The sequence below is a fragment of the Cryptomeria japonica genome, chromosome 5 (genome assembly GCF_030272615.1).
Source record: "Cryptomeria japonica chromosome 5, Sugi_1.0, whole genome shotgun sequence".
Taxonomy (NCBI): domain Eukaryota; kingdom Viridiplantae; phylum Streptophyta; class Pinopsida; order Cupressales; family Cupressaceae; genus Cryptomeria; species Cryptomeria japonica.
In genome coordinates, this window is record NC_081409.1 from 564,887,323 (window position 1) to 564,901,364 (window position 14,042).

General features: G+C 37.9%; 1 protein-coding gene across 3 annotated transcripts in view; it reads left to right on the forward strand.

Moving 5' to 3' along the window:
- LOC131074935 (uridine/cytidine kinase UKL1, chloroplastic) overlaps positions 1–14,042 on the forward strand; it is a 214,480-nt gene that overhangs the window by 23,751 nt on the left and 176,687 nt on the right. For all 3 annotated transcript variants that reach the window (XM_058011677.1, XM_058011678.2, XM_058011679.2), the window contains one exon: positions 8,023–8,176. In XM_058011677.1, the coding sequence (XP_057867660.1) occupies positions 8,047–8,176 (130 nt within the window). In that variant the 5' untranslated portion in view covers positions 8,023–8,046. The remainder of the gene's footprint in view (positions 1–8,022; positions 8,177–14,042) is intronic.

Here is a 14,042-nt window from a genome sequence, read left to right on the forward strand (position 1 = left end):
GAAGAGGACAACCACTTCGATCGAGAGTCCACTAATTAGGGCTTTGGAGATATTGAGGATCATAGCAAAAGTGGAGGAGGCTGAAACTGTAGGTCTGACAAGTCAAGAGGCAGTGGAAGAAGCTTCAAGAGGAAGGCTTGAGTTACTAGAAGAGGACAGATCTGGTATGCTTTAGGAAGCCTTAGTAGGTGGCAATGGTGAGATTGACAAGGAAATGTCTAAAGCTACCTTTACTCCTAGGCCCATAGGTTTAGGGGAAAAAGAGATATTGAGAGAAACAAAAGACACTCCTGGGCTGAAGTAGAAGCAAGGGTCTAAAAAGGATTTAATGGACTCAAAGATGGAAAGAGGCGGCACAAGACAAGGAGGATGCACTTCCAACAGGGCAACAATCAAAGCATTAGGGATCATCCCCAAAGATCACAAGGATGGAGCTTTAGAGAATGTGACTGATCTGTTTTGGATTACTAATGTGCAATGCCTTGGAATAGAAGGAGAAGATTGGAACTTCAACTTGGATCCCTAATCAATGGAGGAAGACCTTGGAAGAGATTGGGACGGGTGTAGAGGATTGGATTCATAACCTCGTGGAGTAGGAAGAAGATAATCACAAAGTTTTCGGAAAACTGGGCATAAGTCAAAAGAAATCCTTCAAACTATTACTAGATTGTGGGGACAAGAAGAAACTAGGAAGGGAGACAAACCAAGAGATGCATAGCATCGACGGGGATGCAGGAGGATAAGTGTAGATAACAAGGTTGCTAAGGTCAGGGAAGGGAGCCCCCCTTCCCAAGGGGCCATGTAACTCATTACATGGAATACTATGGGCTTAAACACCCCTAAAAAGCAACAATTGGTCAAAAGCCAACAGGATAAGGCAAAAGCATATATTATCATGATACAAGAGACCAAGCTAACCAACACTGATGGAGATCTAAACAAGAGACTGAAGAGGTGGCAAGGCATTTGGGTGCAATCTGAGGGGGCTTCAGGGGGTTTAGTCACGTTTTGGAAACCACAAGCGGTCATGGTGGAGAAATTGGTAGAGGGCAAGCATTGGCGAAGTTGTAGGGTAAGGAGCCTTTCCTCTAATTTACATTTTACTCTAACCAATGTATACGGTCTTGTGGCATGCACTGGGAAAAGGGAAACATGGGTAGAATTAGATTATCTCTTCTTATCTTGGCTAATGATTTTCACATATTGGGAGGAGACTAAAATGCAATTTTGCATAGTGAAGTGTAATATTCCCACTAATTTTTTTTGGTTTTTGAACACAACAATTACTACAATGCACCTGTTAAGGTTAGGAAATATAATCTCAATATTGCTGAAAGTAACCCTTCCACTTTCTGATCACCAAGAGCCCAATGTGGGAAGGTGAGAGCATACGGTGATAAGGGGTTCGTTAGCTCATTGATCTGCTGGAAATTACAATGCAAGTACAATACTGGGCGGCAAGCCAACCCCTTCCACTTTTCAGCGGGATGAAGACCAAGAACTTGACGGTAAACCAACCAAGGTAACAAGAGCATAACCAGAACCAAATCACTCTACCGCTTATGCAGCGGGAGGACTTTTACATAAAAACTATCACTTAATCGTATATTTCAGCGGGAGGACAATATCACTCAACCACTTACTCAGTGGGAGGACAAAGCTGAATTACAAAACATGAAGGCGGCTAAGCCATCCTCTTCCACTTGTTCAGTGGGAGATACCATATAATGCAACTAGAATGATTGATCAGTACTACTGAAACAATCTTACAAAGATAGAGATGCGAGAGAAGATAGAGTTATGTACATATCTCAAGTATTCAATATCAAATTCTCACAACAAAATCACTACTTGCTGTTCTGAAATCAGAGTCAATAAAATGCAGAACCAGCCACACTCAAATCCACTAAAATGCTTGTAACTTTCTCAAACTGAATGAAATCATACCAAACCAAATGCAAATGAATAGTATAACATAGGTGATCAATTCAATACCTTGAAACAACAACTGGAGAGCAGCAAAAGTGATGCACACAACCCAATGCAAATCTGGAAATGGCGATTTAGCTGAATATTTCGATTTGCAACCATAAATTGGAGAGTTCCCCAAATGCCATGCCAATGTAGGAGGACTATTGTCTCTCCGATATGCTTCCAATGAGCCTTCACCTAGAACGATGCACCCAACATGTAGATAGCTACGGACAAATTACACTTCCAGCCAACACACACCAGCAACACCAAAAAACGCAGCAGCTCTTAACTCTTCACAAACACACCCAATGCAATCCCAAGTATCACCAAATAGTTCACAAATTCGAACCACAGCTAGGAGTGATATCTCACACTCGAAACTAGAAGGAAAGATCTAGGAGGTTTTCACCCTTGAAGAAGTCTGGAGTCATTCCGACAGCATAACGATATATTTTCTCTGGATGATCAAATGAGGAGCCAAACACCTGTATATATAGCTTTTCAATTCTGGAATTCAAATGAAATTGCCTCCAAATTCACCTCTTTCAAATTGCATTTCATTTCATGTGGTGGACCCAAGTATGGCGCCCACTTTCCCAAGTCAAAAATCGCGCCTAGGAGAGAGGACCACGATTTGGCATAAAATAACTTTGATGTATAAAATAAAGTCTCCTTTCAATCATTAAATAATTTGCCCAGGCATGGCTTAGGAAAAATATCATATTATGCACAATTCCCGATAACATCAATCAGTAATAAAATAATTAAATAATAAACCTTAGGATTATAACTCCATTATTGATTATCAACAAAATCCGGATGAGGCTGAGCAATGAGAATCACTGAACTGTGCTAGATCAGGACCAAATCCAGGACTACCAAAAATAGAATGCCCAAACTGCCACTTACTAAAAATAGTAAGTCATGAAATAATGCTCCAAAAATTGTGATCTTCGCAACTAGAGAAGGAGCTTGGCGACCTTAGAAACACTGCACCATCCACACAACCAAACCCTAACTTACTAAAAATAGTAAGTTCACATTCCACCCCTGACAAGCTTGGTCAGAACTCCATAGAACATGAAAACCCGAATTTCTCCTTTCCACATAGCCTACGGGTTTCCGGAATAGGCCAATGGACCACTGAATGCATCATCACAAGGAAGGGGACATTACATGCAGACAAAAGAGGTGGGGTTCATAGGAAATTGCAATCCCAAATAGATTTTGAAGAGTGGGTTGAGCGGAATCAACTGATGGAAATCTAGATGAACAATATAACATTCACTTGAACGAACAGGAGGGTGGGTTTCAGCAGCATAGCAAAAATGCTAGATAGGTTGTTTTGGAAAGGGGATTTGGTCATCTTCCCTTATGGGTTGGATAGTTGTATCCAATTGTGGACAGGCTCTGATCGCTTCCTAGTTTAATTAAACATTACAAGGGACAAGCGTCCAGGTTGATGTCCTTTCAAATTCGAAAACATGTGGATGAGGCATCCAAACTTTTACAAACTAGTTGAGGTGTGGTGGGGTGAAGAACAAATGGAGGGGACCAAGATTTTTTTAGGTGGCTACAAAACTCAAGTCGTTGAAACAACATCTAAAAGATTAGAACAAAATACAATTCAAGGACATCTTTGAAAGCAATAGGATTATAGAAGAAGAGCTTAATACTCTTAATGAAGAGGTGATTGCCATAGGTATGGATCAAGACAGATATTGAAAAGAGAAGAAATTGATGGAGGAATACAAAGAGATACTAGCAAGGGAGGATACTTTCTAGAGGCAAAAATCCAGAGGGACGTGGATCAAGGAAGAGGACAAGGATTCAATTTTTTTTCATATTACCACCAAGCATCATAGAAATATAAATAGAATTTCAAAGATAGCTTTAACAAATGGAGTTGATTTGGAAAATCTTGAGGAGATAAGAAAGGTTGTAGTCGCTTTTTTTAGAGACTTGCCAACATAAGATCTTTGAGAATATCCCAAAATTGGCCACTGAAGAGCAAAATAGAATGTTGATAGCAAAGTTCTTAGATATTGAAATAAAGGAAGTTGTGGATCAGCTCCACTCGGACAAGGCCCTAGAACTAGATGGATTCCCTGTGGCCTTTTTTCAAAAGTGTTGGGCTATAGTTGGGAAGGAGATATCGGAGGCAATTGAAGACTCTAGAGAATCAGGGAAGGTGTTAAGGGAAATCAATAACACATTTATTGCCCTAATCCCAAAGGAGGAAGCAAGAACATTGGACGACATTAGGCCAATATTGCTGTGCAACACACTAGACAAAATCATGGCGAAGGCAACAACAAACCGATTAAAAAAGCTTCTATCGAAAACTATTTCAGAATAACAAATGAGGTTTGATTTTTGTAGATGCATCCTTGATCGAGTTATTATAGCACAGGAAGCCATTCACTCTCTTCTAATGATAGGGGAGTCTGGAATGATGATCAAACTAGACATCAAGAAGGCTTATGATTGGGTTGATTGGAGATTCCTCTTAAAGGGTATGGAGGTGTTTGGCTTCTGCAGGCAATAGCTAGATTGGATTTTGAATTGCATTGCTAGCCCTAGGTATTTGGTGCTGATTAATGGATCTTCGGAAGGCTTTTTTGAAGCCTCAAGGGGCCTTAGACAAGGTGATCCCTCGTCCCCATTCCTCTTCATTATATTGGCAGATGCTTTGGGTAGGAACATTTGGACAAGCCGTTGCCAGAAACAAAATTGAAGGTTTAAGAATAACCAACAATCTAGCACCCATTTTGCATCAACAATTTGCTGATGACACCATGATTTTTGGGGCTGCAAAAAGATAGGAGGCTAGAAGCATCAAAGAAATCCTCCACATCTAGTCATAAGCATCAGGACTAGTAGGTGAAAACAAATTTGAAATTCATTTCTTTTCAACCTCAGCAAGGAATGAACAAGAGATCCTCAGAATGTTGGGCTCGAGTGTGGTTAGCTCCCTTGCACTTATCAGGGACTACCATTGGCTAAATGCACTAGATCAAACAAACTATGGGACTTCTGTGGAGATAGGATTGCAAATTGATTTGTATCTTGGAAGGGGTGTTGGCTATCTTGGGTAGGCAAGATAGTCATGTTGAAGGCACTGATATCTACCATTTCTATTTATTTGATCTCATGCTTAACTCTCTTAGCAAGGGCAAACCACAACTTAAATCAGTTGATGATAAGTTTCTTTGGAGGATGTTGTGGTAGAATTGGTCTATAGCAGATAGAAGGAGCAAGACCCTTGTCTTTCTTCATTTATAGATTGGATGCTTGCTTGAGGAAACTTTGGTTTGGCTTGAATGTATCTTCGATAATAGAACCTGGGGGTTTTGAAACCAAGAACTAAGGGAGTAGGTAGTATGGAAGGCTCCCCAAATGGGGTGTTAGAAGTTAAATTTTGATGGAGCATCAAGGGGCAACCTTGAGCTCTCCAAAGTAGGATGCATAATCCAAAATTGAAGGGGATAACCGTTTGCAGGGTAGCAAAACCTCTCCGGAGAGGGATCGACAGTTAGGCAGAGTTTCAAGCTTTGATACTGGGTTTACAAAAATGTAAGTAGTTGAATTTAGAGAAGGTGGAAGTGGAGGGCGACTCTTTGATAGCAATCCGTTTGCTAAGGAAGGGAAAGACTCCAAGCTCATCTAGAAGTTGCCTTGGAAATAACCCAACAGTTCAATTTCTTCTCAGCAAGCCATGTCTACAGTGAGGTCAATGGAGAAGCAAATAGTTTGACAAACGAGGTAGTGGGGAGAATTGATAATATTGAATTATTAGATTTGGGAGAGAATTGATTTTAATGCCACTTAAGGGGGGGCAAACTCCATAAGAATTTAAGCGGGTCGACTAATTAAATCTAATTAAAGTTCTCCCATGTTGATGTGAAAACATCATGCATTTGAAGACAAGAATTCATAGAGGCCGAGAGCTTGAGAAGATGAGATAGTCAAGGAGCACCTATCAACATTAAATTCATAGAGCATTCTGAAATGGGGAATTAATATTAAATAGCCGAGGGTACCCTGACATTTTAACAAAGATTGGTTGGTCTTGTTACAACAAAGAAGCAAAGATGGAGATGCGTATTCGGTTGATTAACAATAGAAGGCAAATGGCCTTCTTGGGAGGGTCTCTAACCAGAGATTAAAGCTGGTCTTCAAGACTTTGGGTAGACTGGATCTTTTGGCAATTCAATTAATTCTCAGTTGTGATTTCCTCATTTCCGAAGATGGATACATGGTAAACTCAGATGCGGCTTCCTGGTTTGTTGTTGCCCTTTTGGACCTCAATGAGCCCAAAACAATGGTCCTCACATTGGCCAAATAATTGACTTATCTAGAATATATGAGAGGGGTTGAAGATGTCATTATCTTCCTTCAGTTTGGTGTGGGAATCCCTCGACCTAGGGACCTTATTCTAGGTGAGGTAATTGAACGACTTCCATTCCTTCTTGACCTTTAGGGTGCAGAAATATTGTGGCATAGGTATCGGGTGGGAACAAATGTGGTTTTTTGAACAAACTATGTTGGTTGGAGCAGTTTGAAGATTGGAGCTGAATTGGGGCCTTCTTCGACTTTTTAAGGCTGATAGGAGTGATTTAATCAAGGTTGGTATGTCGGTTATTGGTTTTTTGGTAAGCCTGCGCAATGCATGTCTATCTCGGCTTCACAAAGTCAGTATTTCAAGGAGTTTGGTTGTAAGTTTAAAACAAGTTAAGTTTTTATCGTGGGCTGGTGTAGGAAATCAATGTCGCCCTGCATGGCGAAATCAATAGCTTGGGTTTTCCTCAACTTTGGTCTTTGGCCTTGTGCGGTCAAAAAATATTGTGCTCAATGGAGTATTGGGGTCAGGTTTGCAAAGGGTGGGTTTGGCCATAATGGCTACTTTGGATATACTTTCAAAACATTTGATATATGAAATTCCTTCTTACATATCAATTTTTTTTTTTTCTTAACTTGCAAAGAAACAAACAAACTTATAATTCATTTGTTTCAAATGAATTAAAAAAATTAATGTAAGACTTCTCAAAAATATGAAACAGTATGAGAGTCCCCCAATCTCCTTTCCCTTCCATTGTTGCTCTGCCAAATGTTTAAAATGCATCAGCGATTGATTGAAGGTTTTTCTATTGAAATTAGGGAGTTTATTAAAACGGTGACTGAGTTGTCATTTGATTGTGGCATCGTACAACTAGCAAATTAGAGCACAAATATGACAAAAAATAGTGATAGAATATCACGACAGAAATCAAATGGCACAAACACAAAACAAATGAAATCGATAGAGAATGCCTTGATGAACCCTACGAAATGTGTGTAAAACCCTAGTTAGATGAAAAATTGTGAGAAAGTAAAAAATTGTTAGAACCTGCGACTGCATGAGATTTCAGCATTTTGATGGAGACTTTTCATGATTATGCAGGAAAAATTTGGTAAAAGACTGTTGGTTGCAATTTATTCAAAACATTGCATTTTTTTTGGGGAAAAAATTGCAAACCTGGCAATTCACAATTTCTATGATTAATCACTGTTTTTTTTGTGATTTCTGTTTCTATGATCTACAATTCCTTTCAATGGAACTTTTTAAATTATGTGCAACTCAAAGAAATCTTGATCTAGACTCAATTAAAGCTAGAGAAAGATTAGGAACATGCTAACCCTTTCTGTTCAATAGGAGTTTGTGTTGTATACTCTAGTGGAAAAAAATGGAAAAGTGTTGCTTCTTAATCAATTTAGAGGGTATTTGCCATTGTGGGCACACTTATATGGATATTTGCAGTCATATCGATCTACATGAGTATAGGAAATATTGAAACAAGAGAATCCAATTAAGCTTAGAGATTTTTAAAAAAACTGGATACCTATACAATCTTCTAATTTTTGCTAAAGAATCATGAGAATTTAACTTGAATTTACTATAGGTAATTGGTGAAGTCATCTTTTGCTGCATCTTTAATTTTTGAACATTTTATCATGTCTTTCTTCTATATTTTCTTGAAAATAATTTCTGATGGTTTGTTGATGCAGGCAAGTCATCAGTAAGGCATCAAAATGTTGAGAGACAATGTGGATAATGCGATGGAGGCTGCTTCAAGTGCACATTTTTCTGGGTTACGCTTGGATGAGATTTCATTGCCAGCATTGAATGTGAATGGTCTACATAGACAACCATTTGTCATTGGTTAGTAGGGTCTTGGTTTTTGGTTTTGCTCCAAAAATAATAATAACTGGATTAATTGGAATGTTCCACTATTGCTTCCTCCTATAATTATGGGCAAGAATATAAGAATGAGCACCTTTTAATGGCTGTAGAAAGGACAAGATGTTTTAGTTTTGAACGTACATACCCAATGTCAGAAATTTGTGATGCTTTATTTGTTTTTGCTTGGAAAATATGGGTGGGATTATGCAAAGCCTTCAACAGAGTGTAGGTTGATTTTGGATCAGATTCTAATGTGGTGTATCTTTGTCCTATATTTGAAATTTTAGTAAAACTGGATTACATCAGATTAAACCCAATCAAAACTTGAATCACATTCATATATATCTTATAATTGTTAAATCATAATCTGGCTACATGTCAGCTAAATTAATGGCCTCCCTTACCTGCAAGGGGGATTTGAACCTGGGTCATGCTCTCTGTAAGGACCATAAGGTCTATATGATCTAAATCTTTGTACTTAAACTGTTAAATTCAAAGAAACAAACTGTTTGTACAATATAGATTCAGACTGGTTTAGAAAAAGAAATACACACTATAAGGAGCTCAAAAATGCTTATAGAACATTCAGAGTTTTTAGTGCTTACACAGATTTAGAGTATCAAAAAACATGTTTCAACTTAGGAAATGCAAAAGCAGGAATATATTTGCTATTGAACTGATATAGAATTTCTTTACAACAGCAATTTGAGCTTTCAGATTACATGGAACTCAATATAGAATTCAAACAACAACACACGCTCTTGAGGGTTTCGTCTCAAGACCATATAGAGCTCGAATAGCAACACACAACAGCAGTGGTGATCTCTTGGGGGTTCTGTCCCAAGACCCAAATCGTGCACAAAGGCAGACCAAAATATTCAGCATACCAAAGACAAAGTAGAGTCTTCAATATATACCCACTTCGGGCAGTACATTAACTTGTAGTGCAAGACAAGTAAACTATCTGATTGCCTTCAATGAAGGGATGCCAATTTGTAAAGAGGCCAGCCACAGTTAGCAACGAGTTGGCTGAAGTTGGTAGAAGCTTCTGTTTCACAAATAGTTGCAGACAGTTGGCACATAGCTGCTAAAGAGAAATCCTAGGGTGGTTTGATGCTAAAGACAAAACAGATCTAATTTCCCTTCTAGGATACAGCTGTTACTACAAGACAAAATGGATACAACTGCCACTACAAAACAAAACTAGGCTTCTTCAAGAAGTCGATGGTTCTAATAGAAGATTCTAGACCAAATCTGGTTCTTTTTTCCTACAAAGGATAAGACTAACAGCTGGCATAAATCTGATTTCTTCCTCTGATTTTTTTGGAAGGAGACAAACTTGCACAGTTGGCAGCCAATACTGCCATCCAGGCCAGGTGGCCTCATCTTTCACAGGTTCATCACACTCTCACATGTGCTCCCTATTAGCATTACACTACAACCCCTTGGACGGATGGTCATTTTTATTTTTAATTTATTATAATTTATGACCATTGATTGTTTGATGAGGTTGTCCATGGGTGAATTATTTTGATGGATCTTTATTCCCTTATCCAAAACTCCAATTCTGGCACAAGTTGTTTCTAGAAATTGACTTCTCTTGTGCCAATTTCATATGCTTAAAAAGCACCAGGGATTTTTCAGCAAAGCCCATTTTGTGTATATTCAACGATGATCGCAGCATACATATATCTTCACATTAAATCATTTATCAAACAATTTTTATGCCTTCTGTGTACTTCCTCATTTGCCAACATGCCTATCAGGGAAGTCACAATTACAGCAACTAACAAAAATCTGTTTAATGTTTTCTTTCAAGAACCTCCATAGTCTAGGCTCCATACTTGAGAGCTCTCATTGTCACACCTGCTGGAGTATGCTGGCAAGTGTTGTCGGAGTTGGCTTTACAGCTTCAAGGACTTTTCATCAGGTCCATTTTGTACAAATCTAGTAATGATTACAGTGCATAAGGCCACATCTAGTTGAGAAAATCTCTATATGTTCTGCATGCTTCAATTTCTTATACATTATTTTTTTTAATTTACTTGTTACATTTCATTCTCCATTAGACACAATGCCAAAAGACTAAATAATAGTGAAAGAAAACACTACAAGGGGTGCAGTCATGGATGGAGGTTCAATTGAGAACACTCCAACCATGCAACCTTATCACAATCACTCAAAAGATTCAATGAAAGATGCCAACCAAATTTTCCCACGACCTGATATGTTTTCTGAGTCTGTTTTCTTTGGCCAGCGATTGAAGTTTTAAGTTTTGAAGAGATGTTTTGCAGTTTCCGATGTTTAATATGGTTTTTGCTTGAGATTTTTGCGATGATGCAAGAAAACTAATGCAAGCAAATATAGTAATTGACTGCAATAAATAACCAGCATCAAGATTTTATTATCAGCAACCAACAAATCAATAGAAATCACTATAAATAACATCCAAAGCCAAAATTGGCCTACCAGGGGTCCAAAGCTTGCCCAAGACGCCTCCTTTATTTGACTCTAAAATGAATTACCAAAATCAAATAGAGCAGAAATAAGAAGACTCAGATAGAAATTCCAAATGTTGCCAGGCAAATCCTCTGAAATTGGTCAATTTTCCTCATATAAATGCTGGTGCAGCTCACACACATTATGAAATCTCTGGATTAACCACAAATCTGCTTTTATTAATCCCTGACAATGAAATCTGAGCACAAACTTCAATGCTAAACCCTCATTTATTTTATTTGCTCACCGGAGCATGTGGAATGGTACGGCCCAGCTAGGGAAGGTACGACCAGCCACCAAAAGCAATAAATCACCGTTTTCTGCCAAATAAACTGCCCAGATCTGTATATCAGACCCTATCCATATTGCTGCAGCTGAGGAAACAATGAATTTGACCCTTTTGGCAAGATATAAGCAATTCTAGCAAATCGGTAGGTAGAATTTGATAGGGTTTTCGTCCTATCTTGAAGAATTCTGAGGTTTCCGTCCCCAATTCTCCTTCCAGCACACCTGCAAATCGTTGCAGACCTGAAACAACTCTTTTCTTAAAACAATCAATAACAATGATGCCAAATTGCTTTCCCAAAATGTTTTTAATCATTCCAAGCCCTAATCGTACCACTTGGAGTGTAATGTCCCCACTTCGAAATAGAATTTAATAATAAATGATAATAATAAAATTAAAACATTAAAAATTAAATCAAAATATAAAATAATATAATTAAATATGATTAATTAAAAATTAATTAAGTTAATGAAAAGTCAAAAGACATGAAAGGAAAAGCTGTGACTACCTCAACAATGAGATATAAAAGGGAGAAGAGAACCTAATTTGAGAGGGGGGATAATTTGGAAATGAGAGGTGCAGATCTGATTTAAATAATAAGTCCAGATCTGATTACGAAAGGCTGTGTCCCTTTCAAAGGGTAGAAATAATGAAGAGTTGCACTCTTTCAAAGGGTGCTAATGGTGAAAGGGCATACATGATGAAGAGGTGTGACCTCTCCCTCAAATTGAGAGATATAAAGGTAAGGAATCAAAAGCATCTAGTGACATCACCATTGATCAGATCAGATCAGAATTGTTATCAAGTTACAGGCAGTAACATCCTTGTTCTTGGTGGTATGCATGGGGATGTGCTTAATATGTATGCTTAGTAGATGAAGCTTGATAAAGTTGTTGTGCAGAATCTAGTAATAATATTGTTATAAACTGCAATATGTATGACAGTCATACTTAATATCATATATATTCATAATACATGAGAAGTTAGTGTACTTATAGTCTAAATCATGTTAGTACTGTCAGTATTTAAGAAGACGGGGATGAGATGTTCCAAAGAAGGGCAGTCTAAATCCAAGCAATAGGTTAAGTCCCAAGATAGGGTGGGGATCAGCGACCCATAAGCCTTGAGGGTATAGACCCAAGATAGGTAAGGGCTTGGATCTGTAAACTTTGAGGGAACCTATTGTAGTTGGTCTCTAAGCGCTTTGGTAACATATGTAAACCTTTCTCCCTTAAAACTGAAGTAGTAGCAGGGTCTAATATCTATATTAATAATGATATTAATCATCTAATGAGGAAAATAGATAAGCACCTGTTAATAACTAATTGAACAATATCAATCAATTTTAATATATTGAAATAGATTAGGTAGGGGACATTACATGGAGGCATCTTTAATGATTCCAAAGGAATCTTCCTTTCTTCCAAAAGCCATGCCCAACCTTGGATATGCACTTTATGAAATCTTAAAACATTTTAAAATGTTATATGCCTCTTGAGGGTCGTGCAAGGTGGGCCCAAGTGCTCACTTAATAATCACTTAATATAAAGTGCTTTTATCAAGTTACTTTATAAGTTTTTTTTTTCTAATTTAAGAAAATAACTGTCATTACTTTATAATAAAATATTATAAAGTACATGTATTTATCTATCCAAGTCAAATAAATGACTAAGTATAAGCCCCCAAAGATGGAAACTATCACCTCCTAACCAATTAATTTGCCTACGGAGGTGACTAACAGGCAAAACTATGCAACTGAGTGATCATAGGAAAAATGGGGACATTACATTAAAACGACAAAATGCAAAACACACAAGATTTGAATTGGAACAATTATTTTATTGATTCACAGTCTGAAATACGTCAACAGTGTTGACGTGTTTTTTATGACAACGTCTAACACAAAATAAAGTTACCAATGGCCACCTTACTCTCTCTTGATCAAAGTATGATTGTATGCTAAGATTGCGGAAAGTTCAAACAATCGACTCCAAGGTTCCTTAATGCAATGGACGTGACTCAACTGGTAACCCAGGGGGCCTTACGTTTGAATCGTTCTTTCACTTCTTTGCTGTGGCCTGGAACTTCATCATCGGATATGGCAATTCTGCGATGCTTCTGCTTCAAATGAACTGAACTAGAATCAACTGAAATTAAAGGGGAAAGGGTTGAGAAGGGTCTAAACCTACTCCTAAGGGCAGTGATATCATTAGATAATATCTTTAGTGGACAAATTCCAAATAAACCAAGCTCTACTTTGCCAAGTTTAACTACAACTCTACAAGAACCGGTGCAATCTTCTGAGGATGTTGAAGGATTTTCACATTGAGAAAGTGCATTTGAATACCCAACACGGCGCAATCCAAACGACTATTCACAATTGAACTTAGCATAAATTTGGGGGTTCAAGCTAACTTTACACTGCAACTTACAATCAACAAGATAAAAAAAGTATGAACCATGGAAATTCATCAAATACCATTACATTCTCCATTGAAATCAAAGCACTTTATCTAACAACTGAGAAAATCAAATTCTACTCTAAGTGAGGAAGGTGAAACCATGCAAGTTTTGAAAAAATAACTTAAGTGGACACCATCAAAGAATAATGTTTCACTGTTATTATCTCTTATCGCAACAATTTCATACAAATCTCCCCCTCCTTTACAAATGAGGGGGTCATCCCTTTATATAGGCTTCATGCCTTGGCTAAATGCAAAACCCTAATTAGGGTTTTCCCTGAAAGATTCCCCACACATGATGCAACAAGGTGGGAATCAACAATAAATGCCCATTATGCCCATATACAATTAATTACAATCTTGCCAAGAATGGCACCCATCAAGCATTAATTAACCATTACATTCAAAAAGTGCCCACTATTCAATGAATGCACCCTCATGCAAAAGGATCATGCCATAAATGCACCATCACCTCCAGTTGCGACGGATGCATGCAAAAGATACTCCATTAGTTCATCATGCGTTGACCTGATTGCCACTTGGCGAGAAACCCCTGGAGAGAGAAAACTTTATTTGGGAAGAATTTTCTTGAAGTTTT